Source organism: Enhydra lutris, unplaced genomic scaffold (genome assembly GCF_002288905.1).
Source record: "Enhydra lutris kenyoni isolate GAN:26980312 unplaced genomic scaffold, ASM228890v2 scaffoldscaffold81, whole genome shotgun sequence".
Lineage (NCBI taxonomy): Eukaryota > Metazoa > Chordata > Mammalia > Carnivora > Mustelidae > Enhydra > Enhydra lutris.
The window spans coordinates 4002846-4015486 of NW_019154165.1; the positions used below are offsets into that span (position 1 = coordinate 4002846).

The 12641-nt window shown below is 35.4% G+C and overlaps 1 protein-coding gene across 1 annotated transcript in view; it reads left to right on the plus strand.

Annotated features, from left to right (window-relative positions):
- The window catches only part of LOC111161014 (oligophrenin 1), a 540219-nt gene that overhangs the window by 185842 nt on the left and 341736 nt on the right, over positions 1–12641 (plus strand). The window contains exons 4-5 of the mRNA XM_022524453.1: positions 7009–7070; positions 12344–12415. Coding sequence (XP_022380161.1) covers positions 7009–7070; positions 12344–12415 — 134 coding nt within the window. The remainder of the gene's footprint in view (positions 1–7008; positions 7071–12343; positions 12416–12641) is intronic.

Consider the following 12641-nt stretch of genomic DNA (forward strand, 5'->3'; position numbering starts at 1 on the left):
CTAATGAGTTTGTAATTTCTTTTAGGGTTGATAAAAATGATCTCAAATTATATAATGATGGTGGTTGCACAACTTTGAGTATATACTAAAAACCACTGAGTTGGATACTTTAAAATGGTACATTTTATGGTATGTAAGTAATGTCTCAAAAAAATGTTACCATTTAGCTAAAGCTAAATATTGTCAAATTTTTCATTTTTTTCCCTCATGAATGATGAACCCTGACTAATTTTTTTTTTAAAGATTTTATTTATTTATTTGTCAGAGAGAGAGAGAGGGAGAGAGAGCAAGCACAGGCAGACAGAATGGCAGGCAGAGGCAGAGGGAGAAGCAGGCTCCCTGATGAGCAAGGAGCCCGATGTGGGACTCGATCCCAGGACGCTGGGATCATGACCTGAGCCAAAGGCAGCTGCTTAACCAACTGAGCCACCCAGGCGTCCCTTACCCTGACTAATTTTAAAAATCTACCTGCTGGTAGTAGTAGCTTCCCCCATCTCTTTTTGATAATCTCTTCAGATGGTATTTAGTAACCTAATCTTCAGTTATCTCTACCTGGGGAGTTGTGGGCAGTCAGACAGTGGAAGGACCTTAGATCTTGCAGCAAGACAGGTCAGAATTTGATAGGTAAGATTGTCATTTACATCTAGACAGTTCAGAATTTGATAGGTAAGATTGTCATTTACATCTTGCATGACCTTGAACAAGTTGCTTAGCTTCGGTGAGCCTTCATAGTCTCATGTTCAATTTAAGGATAATTACATGTCCCTAATAAAGTTATTGTGAGTATTAAGCTGTCAAACAAAGGGCTTTATCTATTTATGTTTTAGGAAATTAACCTTTTCCTTTAAATGTTCCAATATGACATGCATTGCATTTCTTTTAGAGGCACACTGATCTTGCCTGGAAAAATGCTAGAATAAGAAAAAAAATCTCCCTGACTCCTTCTGTAGTGTTAACCTTAGAAATAGAACAGTTACTTTATCAGCAAAAATGGATTTATTTAGGAATAAGAGAGGATTACAATTCAGGACAAGTAAGTTATGGCAAAACCATAGACAAGTTCAGTAAACAAAGAAAAGAAACATTATTTTATGGGAAGGAGAAAGTTAAGAGGGGTTACAAAAGTCCATTGGAAAAAAAGCACGAGTTTAGGGTAATGACTTTCTCCTTGGCTGAGTTGTAGGGGTAGTTGATATCTGTAGGAGATGCAATGTACATTTTTCCCTGTTGAGGCCTGTAATTGATTATTCTTTCCTTCTGGGGAATCTTCCCTTAGGGGCTGTAATTGATGATTGGTCCCTTAATTGACATTGAGTGGTATGCCTCCCGCTTCCAGCCCTTCCTTCTAAAGCATCCTGAGTTCAGTTTAGTTAGGTTTCCCTTTATTAATTTTCACAGTAGTATACATTATTTGGGGACAGAAGTCAGAGAACATTTCCCTTTTCTTCCTATTTACTCTTCCTGATTAGATTATTTTTTTTCTCTGTGTTGAACTTGAGCTTTTAATTTGCAGTGTTTACAAAGGTGACCTCCCTGGGTATGTGGAGCAGCTTGATTCTTAGAAGAAAAGAATGTCATTGGTGTCCTATATTGACCTAGAACTTAGTTTCTTTGGTACTAGGAGTTCTGGATTAGTTGTCCAGTTCTCTTGGGAGGGGAAATCTATTTTTGATTAAAAATATTAATATGAATATATTTATTTTCTAAGCTTTCAGTATGTTTTCTTTAATTCAGATACCATTTGAGAATATGCTTCCTGTTTCTGGTGAGAAGTTGTGAACTTTAAAATAATAGTTACCAGAATTTGAAGGGACACTAAAGACAATTTAACTCATCTTCCTTTTTATATGTGAAGACCATGAAGTCCAAGAAGAAGTTACTTGTCCACTCACCTTGCCAGTAGGTGGCAGAACTGGCAGTGGAAGAGTAGAAAGTTGGGAGTGGGGAGAAGGGATTAGGTTTATTGCCTACTGTGTGTTGGCACTTTGGATTTACCTTCTGATTTAGTTTTTATAACGACACTCTCAGATAGATATATTATGCCTCTTTGACAAGTGAGGCAACTGAAACTCAGTTAAGTTACTTATCAAAAGTTGTACAGCAAGAAGATGATAAAATGTGGCTGTAAGTCTAGTTCTCTCTCTAAGTCATGCTTTTTTTTTATTTCACTAAGCTGTCCCCTAAACTAGAATCCTCCATATCTATCACCCTAATAATAGATGTTTCTATCATGTCACATGCCCTTCTTATCTATAATCCCACAAAAACTCTTCAGGAACCCGAGGAAAAACAAAATTAGAATGCAGGGAGTTGGAATTTATCTTAATATTAAGGAAAGAGATTTGAATAAAGACATCCTGAAAGCAAGGAATGGCCTGCCTTAGGAGAAAGTGAGCCCTGTCATTTAGGTGACTTACAGTACTGGGCAAACTAGGGCTTGGGGATTTCCTAGAATAAGGGGCTTCCAGTTTAATAACGGTGACGGTCCTTGGCATGATAAGACAAGTTGGTCATCACTACTCTCACTGGAAGAGTGTTAGCATAGACTGGATAGTTCCTCAAGGTTTGAAGCATTGCATGAAGAGTTGGATAAGACCATCTGAGTTCATTCTGTTACTAGAGAACAAGATGTTTACCTTGTTGTTTTTGTTTTTGGAGCTAATGACCAAATTCTGATAAAATTAGGTCAGAAGACTGGTAGTTAAATACAATAATAACAACAACACAAAAAAGAAACAAAAGAGTACCTGGGTCTTACTGCTCTCTGTACAACACAACATAGTTTTATTATCATTATTTTGTCCTGTTCATTCATTTTTGTGTTATTTCAATATAAGAATATACTCTTGGGTAATTAAGCTTTATTTTCTGACTCAGCTTCTGAGTGTTCACCACTGCAATTGTATCAGTCAAGCTATATGACATTTAGCAAGTGAATCTGGGCTTAAATGATCTCAATGTGGGGGGCAGTGGCAATGGTATCTATGCTTCCCAGATGATTCTAATATTTAGCCAGTGTCAAGTATCACGACCTTAAATCAAAGAAGGAACAGAACTAACATTTATTGAATCACTATCATGTGTTCTGGGACCTGTACTTGATGTTATCTTGTTTCATCATCAAATAACCCTGTGAGGAATTACTATTTCTAGGCAAGTAAAGTTGGTCTCAGAGAATTTGAGTAACTTGTCAAAGGTCATAGCTAGTATGTTGAATGTGCTTTTTAATCAGCCATAGTGCTTCTAAAAACAAGAAAAAACACTCAACCTTTATAAAATCTGTTGGCAACTCATTATTCAATTATATCTCCATAATGTCTCTGATGTAACAATTACTAATAGCTTCATTTTACAGATGGAGAAGTTGAGGCATGGAAGGGTTAAATTGAGAAATTTTTCTAGGTTGTTAAGTAGCAGAGCAGAGATTCAAACTCAGGTCTCAAGATTTTAGCTCTCCTTTTTTTTTTTTAATACAGCAAACCCATTGCCCCTCACCTAATCATTTTGCTTGTCTATGAAATGAGTGAAACCCTAGCTACTCCTAAGGATGTCTGTGGTGATGATGTCTGTGAAGATTAAATTAAATACTAGCTATGAAAGAACTCATGGAAAACCACAGGCCAATATTCCTGATGAATACAGATGTAAAAATTCTCACTAAAACATTAGAAAGCAGAATTCAGAAGCACATTGGAAGAAGCATATATCAGGATCAAGTAGGATTTATCCCTGGGGTGCAAAGATGGTTCAACAAATGCAGATCAATAAATTTTATATATTACATTAATAGAATGAAAGGTAAAAATCAATGATCATTTCAATTGATGCAGAAAAACCATTTGACAACTCTCAAAAACAAAAGGCCAGGATCAGAATTCATAGGTGAATTCTATCTAATATTTAAAGAAGAGCTAAAGCCTGTTTTTCTCAAACTATTCCAAAAAATGCAAGAGGAAGGAAAACTTTATTCTGTGAGGCCAGTATCACCCTGATACCAAAACCAGATAAAGATACCACAAAAAAGAGTATTATAGGCCAATATCTCTCATGAATATAGATGCAAAAATCCTTAACAAAATGTTAGCAAACCAAATCAAACAATATATTAAAAAATCATACACCATGATTAAGTGGGATTTATTTGTGGGATTCAAGGTGGTTCAATATTTGTAAAACAATCAATGGATACATCACATCAATAGGAGAAAGGATATCATTTCTATATCATTTCAATAGATATAGAAAAAGCATTTGACAGAGTACAATATCCATTCATTATAAAATCCCTTTGCAAGACAGGTGTAGAGGGAACATACCTCAACATAATAAAGGCCTTATATGAAAACTGTACAGCCAATATCATACCTGTTGAAAAACTGAGAACTTTCCCCTTAAGGTCAGGAAGAAGACAAGGATGATCACTCACCACTTTTATTCAATGTGGTATTGAAGTCTTAGCCACACCAATTAGACAATCTAAAGAAATAAAAGACATCCAAATTGGTAAGGAAGAAGTAAAAATGTCACTATTTTCAGATGACATGATACTCTATATAGAAGACACTAAAGACTCCACCAAAAAACTACTAAAACTGATAAATGAATTCAGTAAAGCTGCAGAATGTAAAATAAATGTACAGAAATCTGTTGCATTCCTGTACATTAATAATGAAACAGCAGAAAGAGAAATGAGGGAATCGATCCCATTCACAGTTGCACCATAAACAATACAACATCAAAGAATAAACTTAACCAAGGAGGTGAAAGACCTATGCTATGAAAACTATAAAACACGGATGAAAGAAATTGAAGATAATGTAAATAAATGGAAGACCATTTCATGTTGATGGGTTTGAAGAACAAATATTGTTAAAATGTCTATACTACACAAAGCAATCTACAGATTTAATGCAATCCTTATCAAAATACCAACAGCATTTTTCACAGAGCTAGAACAAACAATCTTAAAATTTATATGGAATCACAAAAAGCAATCTTGAAAAAGAAAACAAAACTGGAGATATTGAAATTTCAGATTTCAATTTATATTACAAAGCTTTAGTAATCAACACAGTATGATATTGGCATAAAAATAGAAACATAGGTCAATGGAACAGAACAGAAAACCCAGAAATTAACCCATTATTATATGGTCAGTTAATCTTTGACAAAAGAGGAAAGAATGTACAATAAAAAAGACTGTCTTCAACAAATTGTGTTTGGGAAAACTGGACAGCAACATGCAAAAGAATGAAAATGGACTACTTTCTTTCACCATATACAATAAACAAACTCAAATTGGATTAAAGACCTAAATGTAAGACCTGAAACCATAAAAACCATTAAAGAGAGCACAGACAGCAATGTCTCTGCATCAGCTGTAGCAACATTTTTCTAGATATGTGCCCCGAGGCAAGGTAAATAAAAGCAAAAATAAACTATCAGGACTACACTAAAATAAGTTTCTGCACAAAGAAGGAAATAATCAACAAAACTAAAAGGCAACCCACCAAATGTGAGAGGATATTTGTAAATGGGATAGCCAATAAATGGTTAATATCCAAAATATATAAAAACTACTACAACTCAATGCCCAAAGAACAAATAATCCAATAAAAAATGGGCAGAAGACATGAACAGACATTTTCCCAAAGAAGACATAAATATGGCCAACAAACACATGAAAAGTTGCTCAACATCACTCATTATCATAAAAATGCAAATCAAAACTAAAATGAAATATCACTTCACTCCTGTCAGAATGGCTAAAATAAAAAATACAAGAAAAAATTGTTTATGAAGGTATGGAGAAAGAGGAAACCTTTTGCACTATTGGTGGGAATGCAGATTGGTACAACCACTGTAGAAAACAATATGGGGGTTCCCCCCCAAATTAAAAATAGAACTACCCTACAATCCAGTAATTGTGCTACTGGATATCTACCCCTAAAATATGAAAACATTAATTCAAAGGGTTATATGCACCTCTGTGTTTATAGCAGCATTATTTTCCATAGCCCAATTGTGGAAGCAGCCCAAGTGTCCATTGATAGATGAATGGGTAAAGAAGATATGGCATGTGTGTGTATTAATATTTTATCTGTATATCTATGTATCTTAGATATATATAATGGGATAAGACAGTCTAGTGCTGAGAAAGCTAGATATTCACATGTGAAAGAATGATAGTAGATCCTAATCTTACACTGTTCACAAAAGTTAACTTGAAATGGATTAGACTTAAATGTAAGACCTGAAACCATAAAATTCCTAGAAGAAAACATGGGGAAAAATCTTCTTGATAGGGTCTTAACAGTTTTTTCGATATAACACCAAAGGAAAAGCAACAACATAAAAAAAAAATTAACAAGAGGGATTACATCAAACTAAAATTCTTGTGCACAGCCAAAGAAAAAAATCAACAAAATGAAAAGGAAACCTAAGGAATGGGAGAAAATATTTACAAATCATGTATCTGGTAAGGGGTTAATAGCCAACTCTGACAAACTCAATATAAACAACTCTGACAACTCAATAGCAAAACAAACAAAAAAAAAACAAATAAAAATGGGCAAAAGATTTGAATTGATATTTTTCCAAAGAAGATATTGAAATAGACACGAGGTACATGAAACTTGATTAACATCACTAAACGTAAGGGAAATGCAATTAAAATCACAATGTCCCTCAGTTAGAATGGCTTTCATGAAAAAGAAAGAGATGACAAATGCTGGTGAGGATGTGGAGAAAAAGGAGCAGTACACTGTTGGTGGAAATGTAAATTGGTGCAGCTACTGTGGAAAATAGAATGGAGGTCCCTCAAAAAATTAAAAATAGAAGGAAGGAAGGATAAAGAAAAGAAAAGAAACATTCAACAGGCATTGAACACATTCTCCTATTGGCCTTAGGTTTGATGCCTTCCCCTAGTGTCCACCTTGCAGCACTGATCTCTGCCCACTTCCCTACCAAGTACTCTGATTAATTTGGTTTATTTTTATTCTGTCCTAGCTGAATCCTTCAAGGAATTTGCCGAATTGCTCAACGAAGTAGAAAATGAGAGGATGATGATGGTAGGTCTCTAACACTGGATCTTGAACTGATGTCTTGGCTGATATTGGAGATTTTTCTGTCCTCATTCATTGGATTAATAGTCTGTTGTTTCAGTTTCTGTCTCATGGCTGTTTAGAACAATAAAGATATTTAGGAAATAGATCTGATTATTCTATTTCAAGATTTACCCTGGGAGTTTAGCATTATGTAGAGAAAAATTAATGTGGAAATTCCATTCCTGTTCATATCAGGGAGAAGGGGTTTGAAGAACATTAAACCGAGCTATTGAACATGTAGAAAGAAATTGTGGCCCTTAATTCTTTAAATTATTCATTTATTTATCTGTTTCTCTGCTTATAGAAAGCTTTATTTATATTTGACATATAATTGTTTTATTTAAATCTGTGTGAAGGCTTTTCCTTATATTTAAATTCTATTTCTTAAAATAATAGACATTTTTTAGAGCACTTTTAGTTTTACAGAAACACTGATTGGAAAGTATAGAGAGATTTCACATAATCCCTTTCTTCTGTTTTGATTACTGTAGCTTTGTAGTAAGACTTAATGTTATGTATAAACTTCAGAATCAGTTTGTCAGTACCCACAAAATAAATTGCTGGGATTTTTATCAGGATTATATTCAATCTATAGAACAAGTTGGGATAAGCTGACATCCTAAGAATATTGTCTTCATATTTATGAACATGGGTTATCGCTCCATTTATTTAACCCTTCTTTGACTTCTTTCACCAGTTTTGTAGTTTCCTTACATAGATCTTGTACATATTTTGTTAGATATATTCCTAAGTATTTCATTTTTTGTGAATTCTATTTTATCAGCTTAAAAAAATAATCTTTTTGTGTGGTCCCTAGACAAGCAGCACCAGTGTCACCTGGGAAATTGTTAGAAATGCAGGTCTTTGGCCCCACCCCAGACCTGTTTGGACTAATATGTAGAAGTTAATCTAAGTTGGTCAATATTTATTTTTATTAGGGTTGTGAGGGTAATGATGGAACTTTGTAGAGGGCGATGAGAATTCTATCTTCCATTTCTTAATAGGATGACTTCCTATGGGCAGTTCAGTTTTGTTAATCCTATTTATTCAATAGCCAGAGTTCTTTCATCTGTCATTACTCATCCTTTTCAACAGTGTGATACTGGCTTCCAAGAATACCGCTATCATATCAACTAGGCTCCTAGAGAAGTGGGATTGAAGGCAGGACTTGAAGGTAGGGGAAGTAGAGACTTGGGTGCTACAATGGCAGTGCCACTAATTGTTAATTTCAAATTAATTACGGTATTTCATTGTCTCTCTTTTTCCATATGTATAATGAGGAAAATAATCCCCACCTCCCAAGGTTGTTATAAGAACTCCAAATGATATAATGAATATGAAAGTGTTCTATGAATAGCAAAAAACACTTACTCAGTGAGTGTTGTTTGTAGTTTACTTTTGTTACTCCCAAGATTCTGCTTATGGAAATTTGACTTGGGAATTTTCTTAGATTAAGAGACTTGCTTCTAAGGATATTAATGAGAGACCAATATGGGTAGTTTCTCTGGAGTCTGGTAGATGGTCTCTGTAGCTAATTTATACTCTACTAAATGTTTTCTTCTGCCTGAAGAGTTTGTGGACTACTGCCAATGTTGATCTCAAAGGCATTCAACTACATTTCATTCATATACCACTAGAAATCTTAACTGTACTTCTCTTCAGCTCTCGTTGTTTCTTGATCTCTTTTATTTATCCAGTTACAAAGCTCTAAAATATTAAAGTAGGACTCATCTTTTAAGATATTGTTTTTCTCACCCTTCTTGCTGGCTCTTTTCCACAGGATTGACTCATTTTCTTCTGTCATTCATTATATCGTGCCTTTTTGTCCCCACAACTCTTCAATCATGTATTGAGTGTTGGCTCTCCATTTCCCATTTAATTCTAGGAATGCCATAAAGGTTAGGCTCAATGAGGGCCTTTCACAACATGCCAGGAATTCATTGCTTGACTTCACCTCTCCCTTTTTCTAGAACTGTGGTAAAAATACTCCTTATCCCAACATGGATAATCTGGGAGGTGTTAAACAGCTTTTTATCCTTTCTATAAGAAGAGACCAAAAGAAGCTTTAGAACAGGAAGGAAGTTCACAGCTCTAGCCTGTAATAATTGCAAATGTCTAGTCATTCTTGTAAATGAACTTAAATTGTGGAAGCACTTATGGAGGAAAGAATTGAGGGGGAGCATTCCAACTGTGATGTTCTTAAATAGTACCCTAGGGATATTGTATCATCTCAGAAGTTGGCCTTGGAAAGTCTGGGTAACAGACTTCCTGTTTGATTAACTTTTGGCTTGCCTTTCTGACTCTGAAGGGAATCTTTTTGGCAATGTGCAAGTTCTGTCTTTGAGGACTGCAGAGAATGACCTAAAGAGAACTATACTGTTTCAAGCAGTATATCCTCAAAGACTCCTTTTGGTAATTAGTTAACCATCAAAGATTTGTGAACAGTCCTAACCTGCTGGATTGAGTACCATCTCTAATCTGCTAAATGCCTATCTAGTGTTAACTGGATTCATTCAATAGGAACCTGATTAACTAAACTTCCTAATATGTTTAGAGTGTCGCTTATCATGCTGGGGGTTCTACCCTGAGATAGCAGGTAGGAGCTTTTCTGCTAGAGAGTTTAGGGAATGGATTCAGTGATCAGAAAGGGGAATAAATATCATGTTTAATTAAAAGTGCTTTTTTGAATAGTTGCTAGACTTCTAAGGGATTTAAGGATAAAATAAAATGAAAAAACAAAAACAAAAACAAGCCAAGCTTCAGTGTGATCTTTTCCTATATCTCTAGCTCTGTGTTCTGGTATAAAGTATTATAATAACCAATGAGTGTCAAAGAGAGTAAATGCTCAGAGTATCTATTTGAGTTGTGGGAGACTGGGAGCAATATTATAATCAATGTGATCAAAGGAGTACTATGGTCTCCAATTTCAGTGAATCATGTACTAGTTTTCTAGACAGAGACAGGGCCAAACATTCAAAAAGCAGTGGCTTTATGGACCCCTCGTAAGCAGTGGCTGGCACACCTGCTTATAGAAGAAAATTCTCTTTGAAACATAAAAACTGGCAACTGTGCCATCCTTGGGTTGCCTGTGTATGCAAGGGCTCAGCTGAAAGTCCATATGGAAGTTTGAGACATACTATTCTCCTTAGAAATGGTATGTTTACTTCGTAGTCAAAGCTAAACTTCCTCAGTGTGTCCCAGGTAATCACTTTTTGTGTCACCTTTGTGAAAGTGGAAAATGTTTTTCTAAGTATCTGTTGCTGCATAACAACGTATTCCAAAATATAGTGGCTTAAACAAACCATTTAATTTCATCTCATTATGTTGTGGGTCAGGAATTCAGGCAGGGGATAGCTGGGCAATTCTTCTGCTTCATGTGGTAGCATACACCTGGGAGGCTGGTTGAAGTGGAGAGACCAAAGCAGCTTTGCTCACCTATCAGGCATCTCAGTGGAATGGCTGGAAGGCTGGGCTCAGCTGGACTTTTGACTAGCAAGTGTATATATGGCCTCTCTAGGTTAGTAGTCTCAGGGGAGTCTAACTTCTTATAGAGTGATTCAGGGCTCCCCAGAGCAAGTGTTACAAGAGAATCAGGTGGAAGTTGTTGGCCTTTTATGACTTAGTCTGAGAAGTCACATAGTGTCACTTCTGCTATACTCCATTGGTTCAAAGAAGTAATAAACCCATTCATATTAAAGGTGGAGGGGACAGAGACCTCACCTCTCAATAGGGGAAGTGTCACAAACTCTGTGGCCATGTTTTAAAGCTTTTACAAAAGGAGAGAAGAAAAATGACTTTCTGTACTGGATCTATGACACTAGTGACATAATTTGTTTCCAAGTACATACACAAAGTTGATATCATGTAACTCACAGTCCATAGAACTGTAGATTGTGTTGGGTGAGAGAGATGGAGTACTTTAAAATTTAAAGAGTACTTTAAAATTTAAATTCTGTTAGCCAACATACAGTACATCATTAGTTTCTGATGTCATGTTCAGTGATTCATTAGTTGTGTATAATACCCAATGCTCACCCCATCACATGCCTTCCTCAATTGGGTTAGTACTTTTAATAGAATAACTCTTAGTTTTGATCAAGGAGAATCACTGCTATCCTTATTTTTGGTACTAGGGGTTCTGGTAGAGCTTTGATTAGGTGAGAGTTTGGCCATTTGGTTGAACTCTGTTCATTCCCGGACAAAAAACAGGAGACCCAAAGTACCTGCAGGACACAGATTAAAAATATGTACTAATGCCCCAACTTGCCATGCATTTTGGTAGTAGTTTAAAAACTGCTTCTTAATCTGGAGAATATAGGACTGGTCAAAACTGGCTTTCTACTCTTTTGTTCTACTTTTTTTAATGAAGCTATATCTTGTCTTACTGACACTTTATGTCTCATTTGACAAGAAAGGCAGTACCTCATTTCCCTATCTTATATCAAAATTAATGGAATGGGTCCTAAAATCCAGCCCTTTAGACGTATTCTCTTAGATCCTCCATTAATATACAGCTGATTTGTATATTGTTGCCTTGGACAGATACAATCTTTGAAGAGGTTTATATGAACACAAAGCTTTGTATATCTCTGCTTGCCTGCTGAGCAAGGGATATGGTTTGCAAATGGTGTTTTTATATCTTTAGAACCATATTAATGTCAATATTTTTCATTCTTGGACAGGCTGTTTTTATCAGCTTTGGAGCAAATATATGTAGTTTGAAGGACTGATCCAGTGCTCTCTGTGATGCTATAAGATACTCTTAAGTTCTGAAGAAAATGTTCTAATTTTATGACATACCCTGGCAGGACCAGAAACAATTTATCCTGAGATTTATCCTGATGCTATTATTGCTAACTCATTTACCTCCCGTGAAATGGTTTGCACTTGGTGCAATTGGTATTTTCATACATTTTCCATTCTCTTTCTCTTTTCCACATATACTTCAGGCCCCCTGTATCTGTTTCTGGACATGGCTATAGATATTTATCAATGATCAGACTACTAGTAAGTTACAGAGAAATGCCCCCAGTGTTGCTTCTCTCATTTCCTCTCAAAAAACATTTGATTTTAAGAGACCAATATGGGAAAAAAGACAGTAACAACAATGAAAAAAAACGCCAATTGGTTTGCATCTTGCAGGTTGATGTATTACATGCTAATGCCTTAGTAACAAGGAAACTTGAATCTGATCCTTTCTAAACTGAAAGTTGTTTTATGTGTTTTCTTCTTTCTAGGTACACAATGCTAGTGATTTGCTGATTAAACCCCTGGAAAATTTTCGGAAGGAGCAAATAGGCTTCACCAAGGTACATTTTCTCCAAATATATGAGACATTTTTTATAGCTGAGTAGTTTGGGCTACGACTCTTGACTCTTTAGGGATGAGGAGGGTTCATATATATAAGATAATCTATTCAAAAAAGTGAAAAAAGCTGGAACTGGCACCTTTATTTATTTATTTATTTATTTATATTTTTTATAAACATATAATATATTTTTATCCCCAGGGGTACAGGTCTGTGAATCGCCAGGT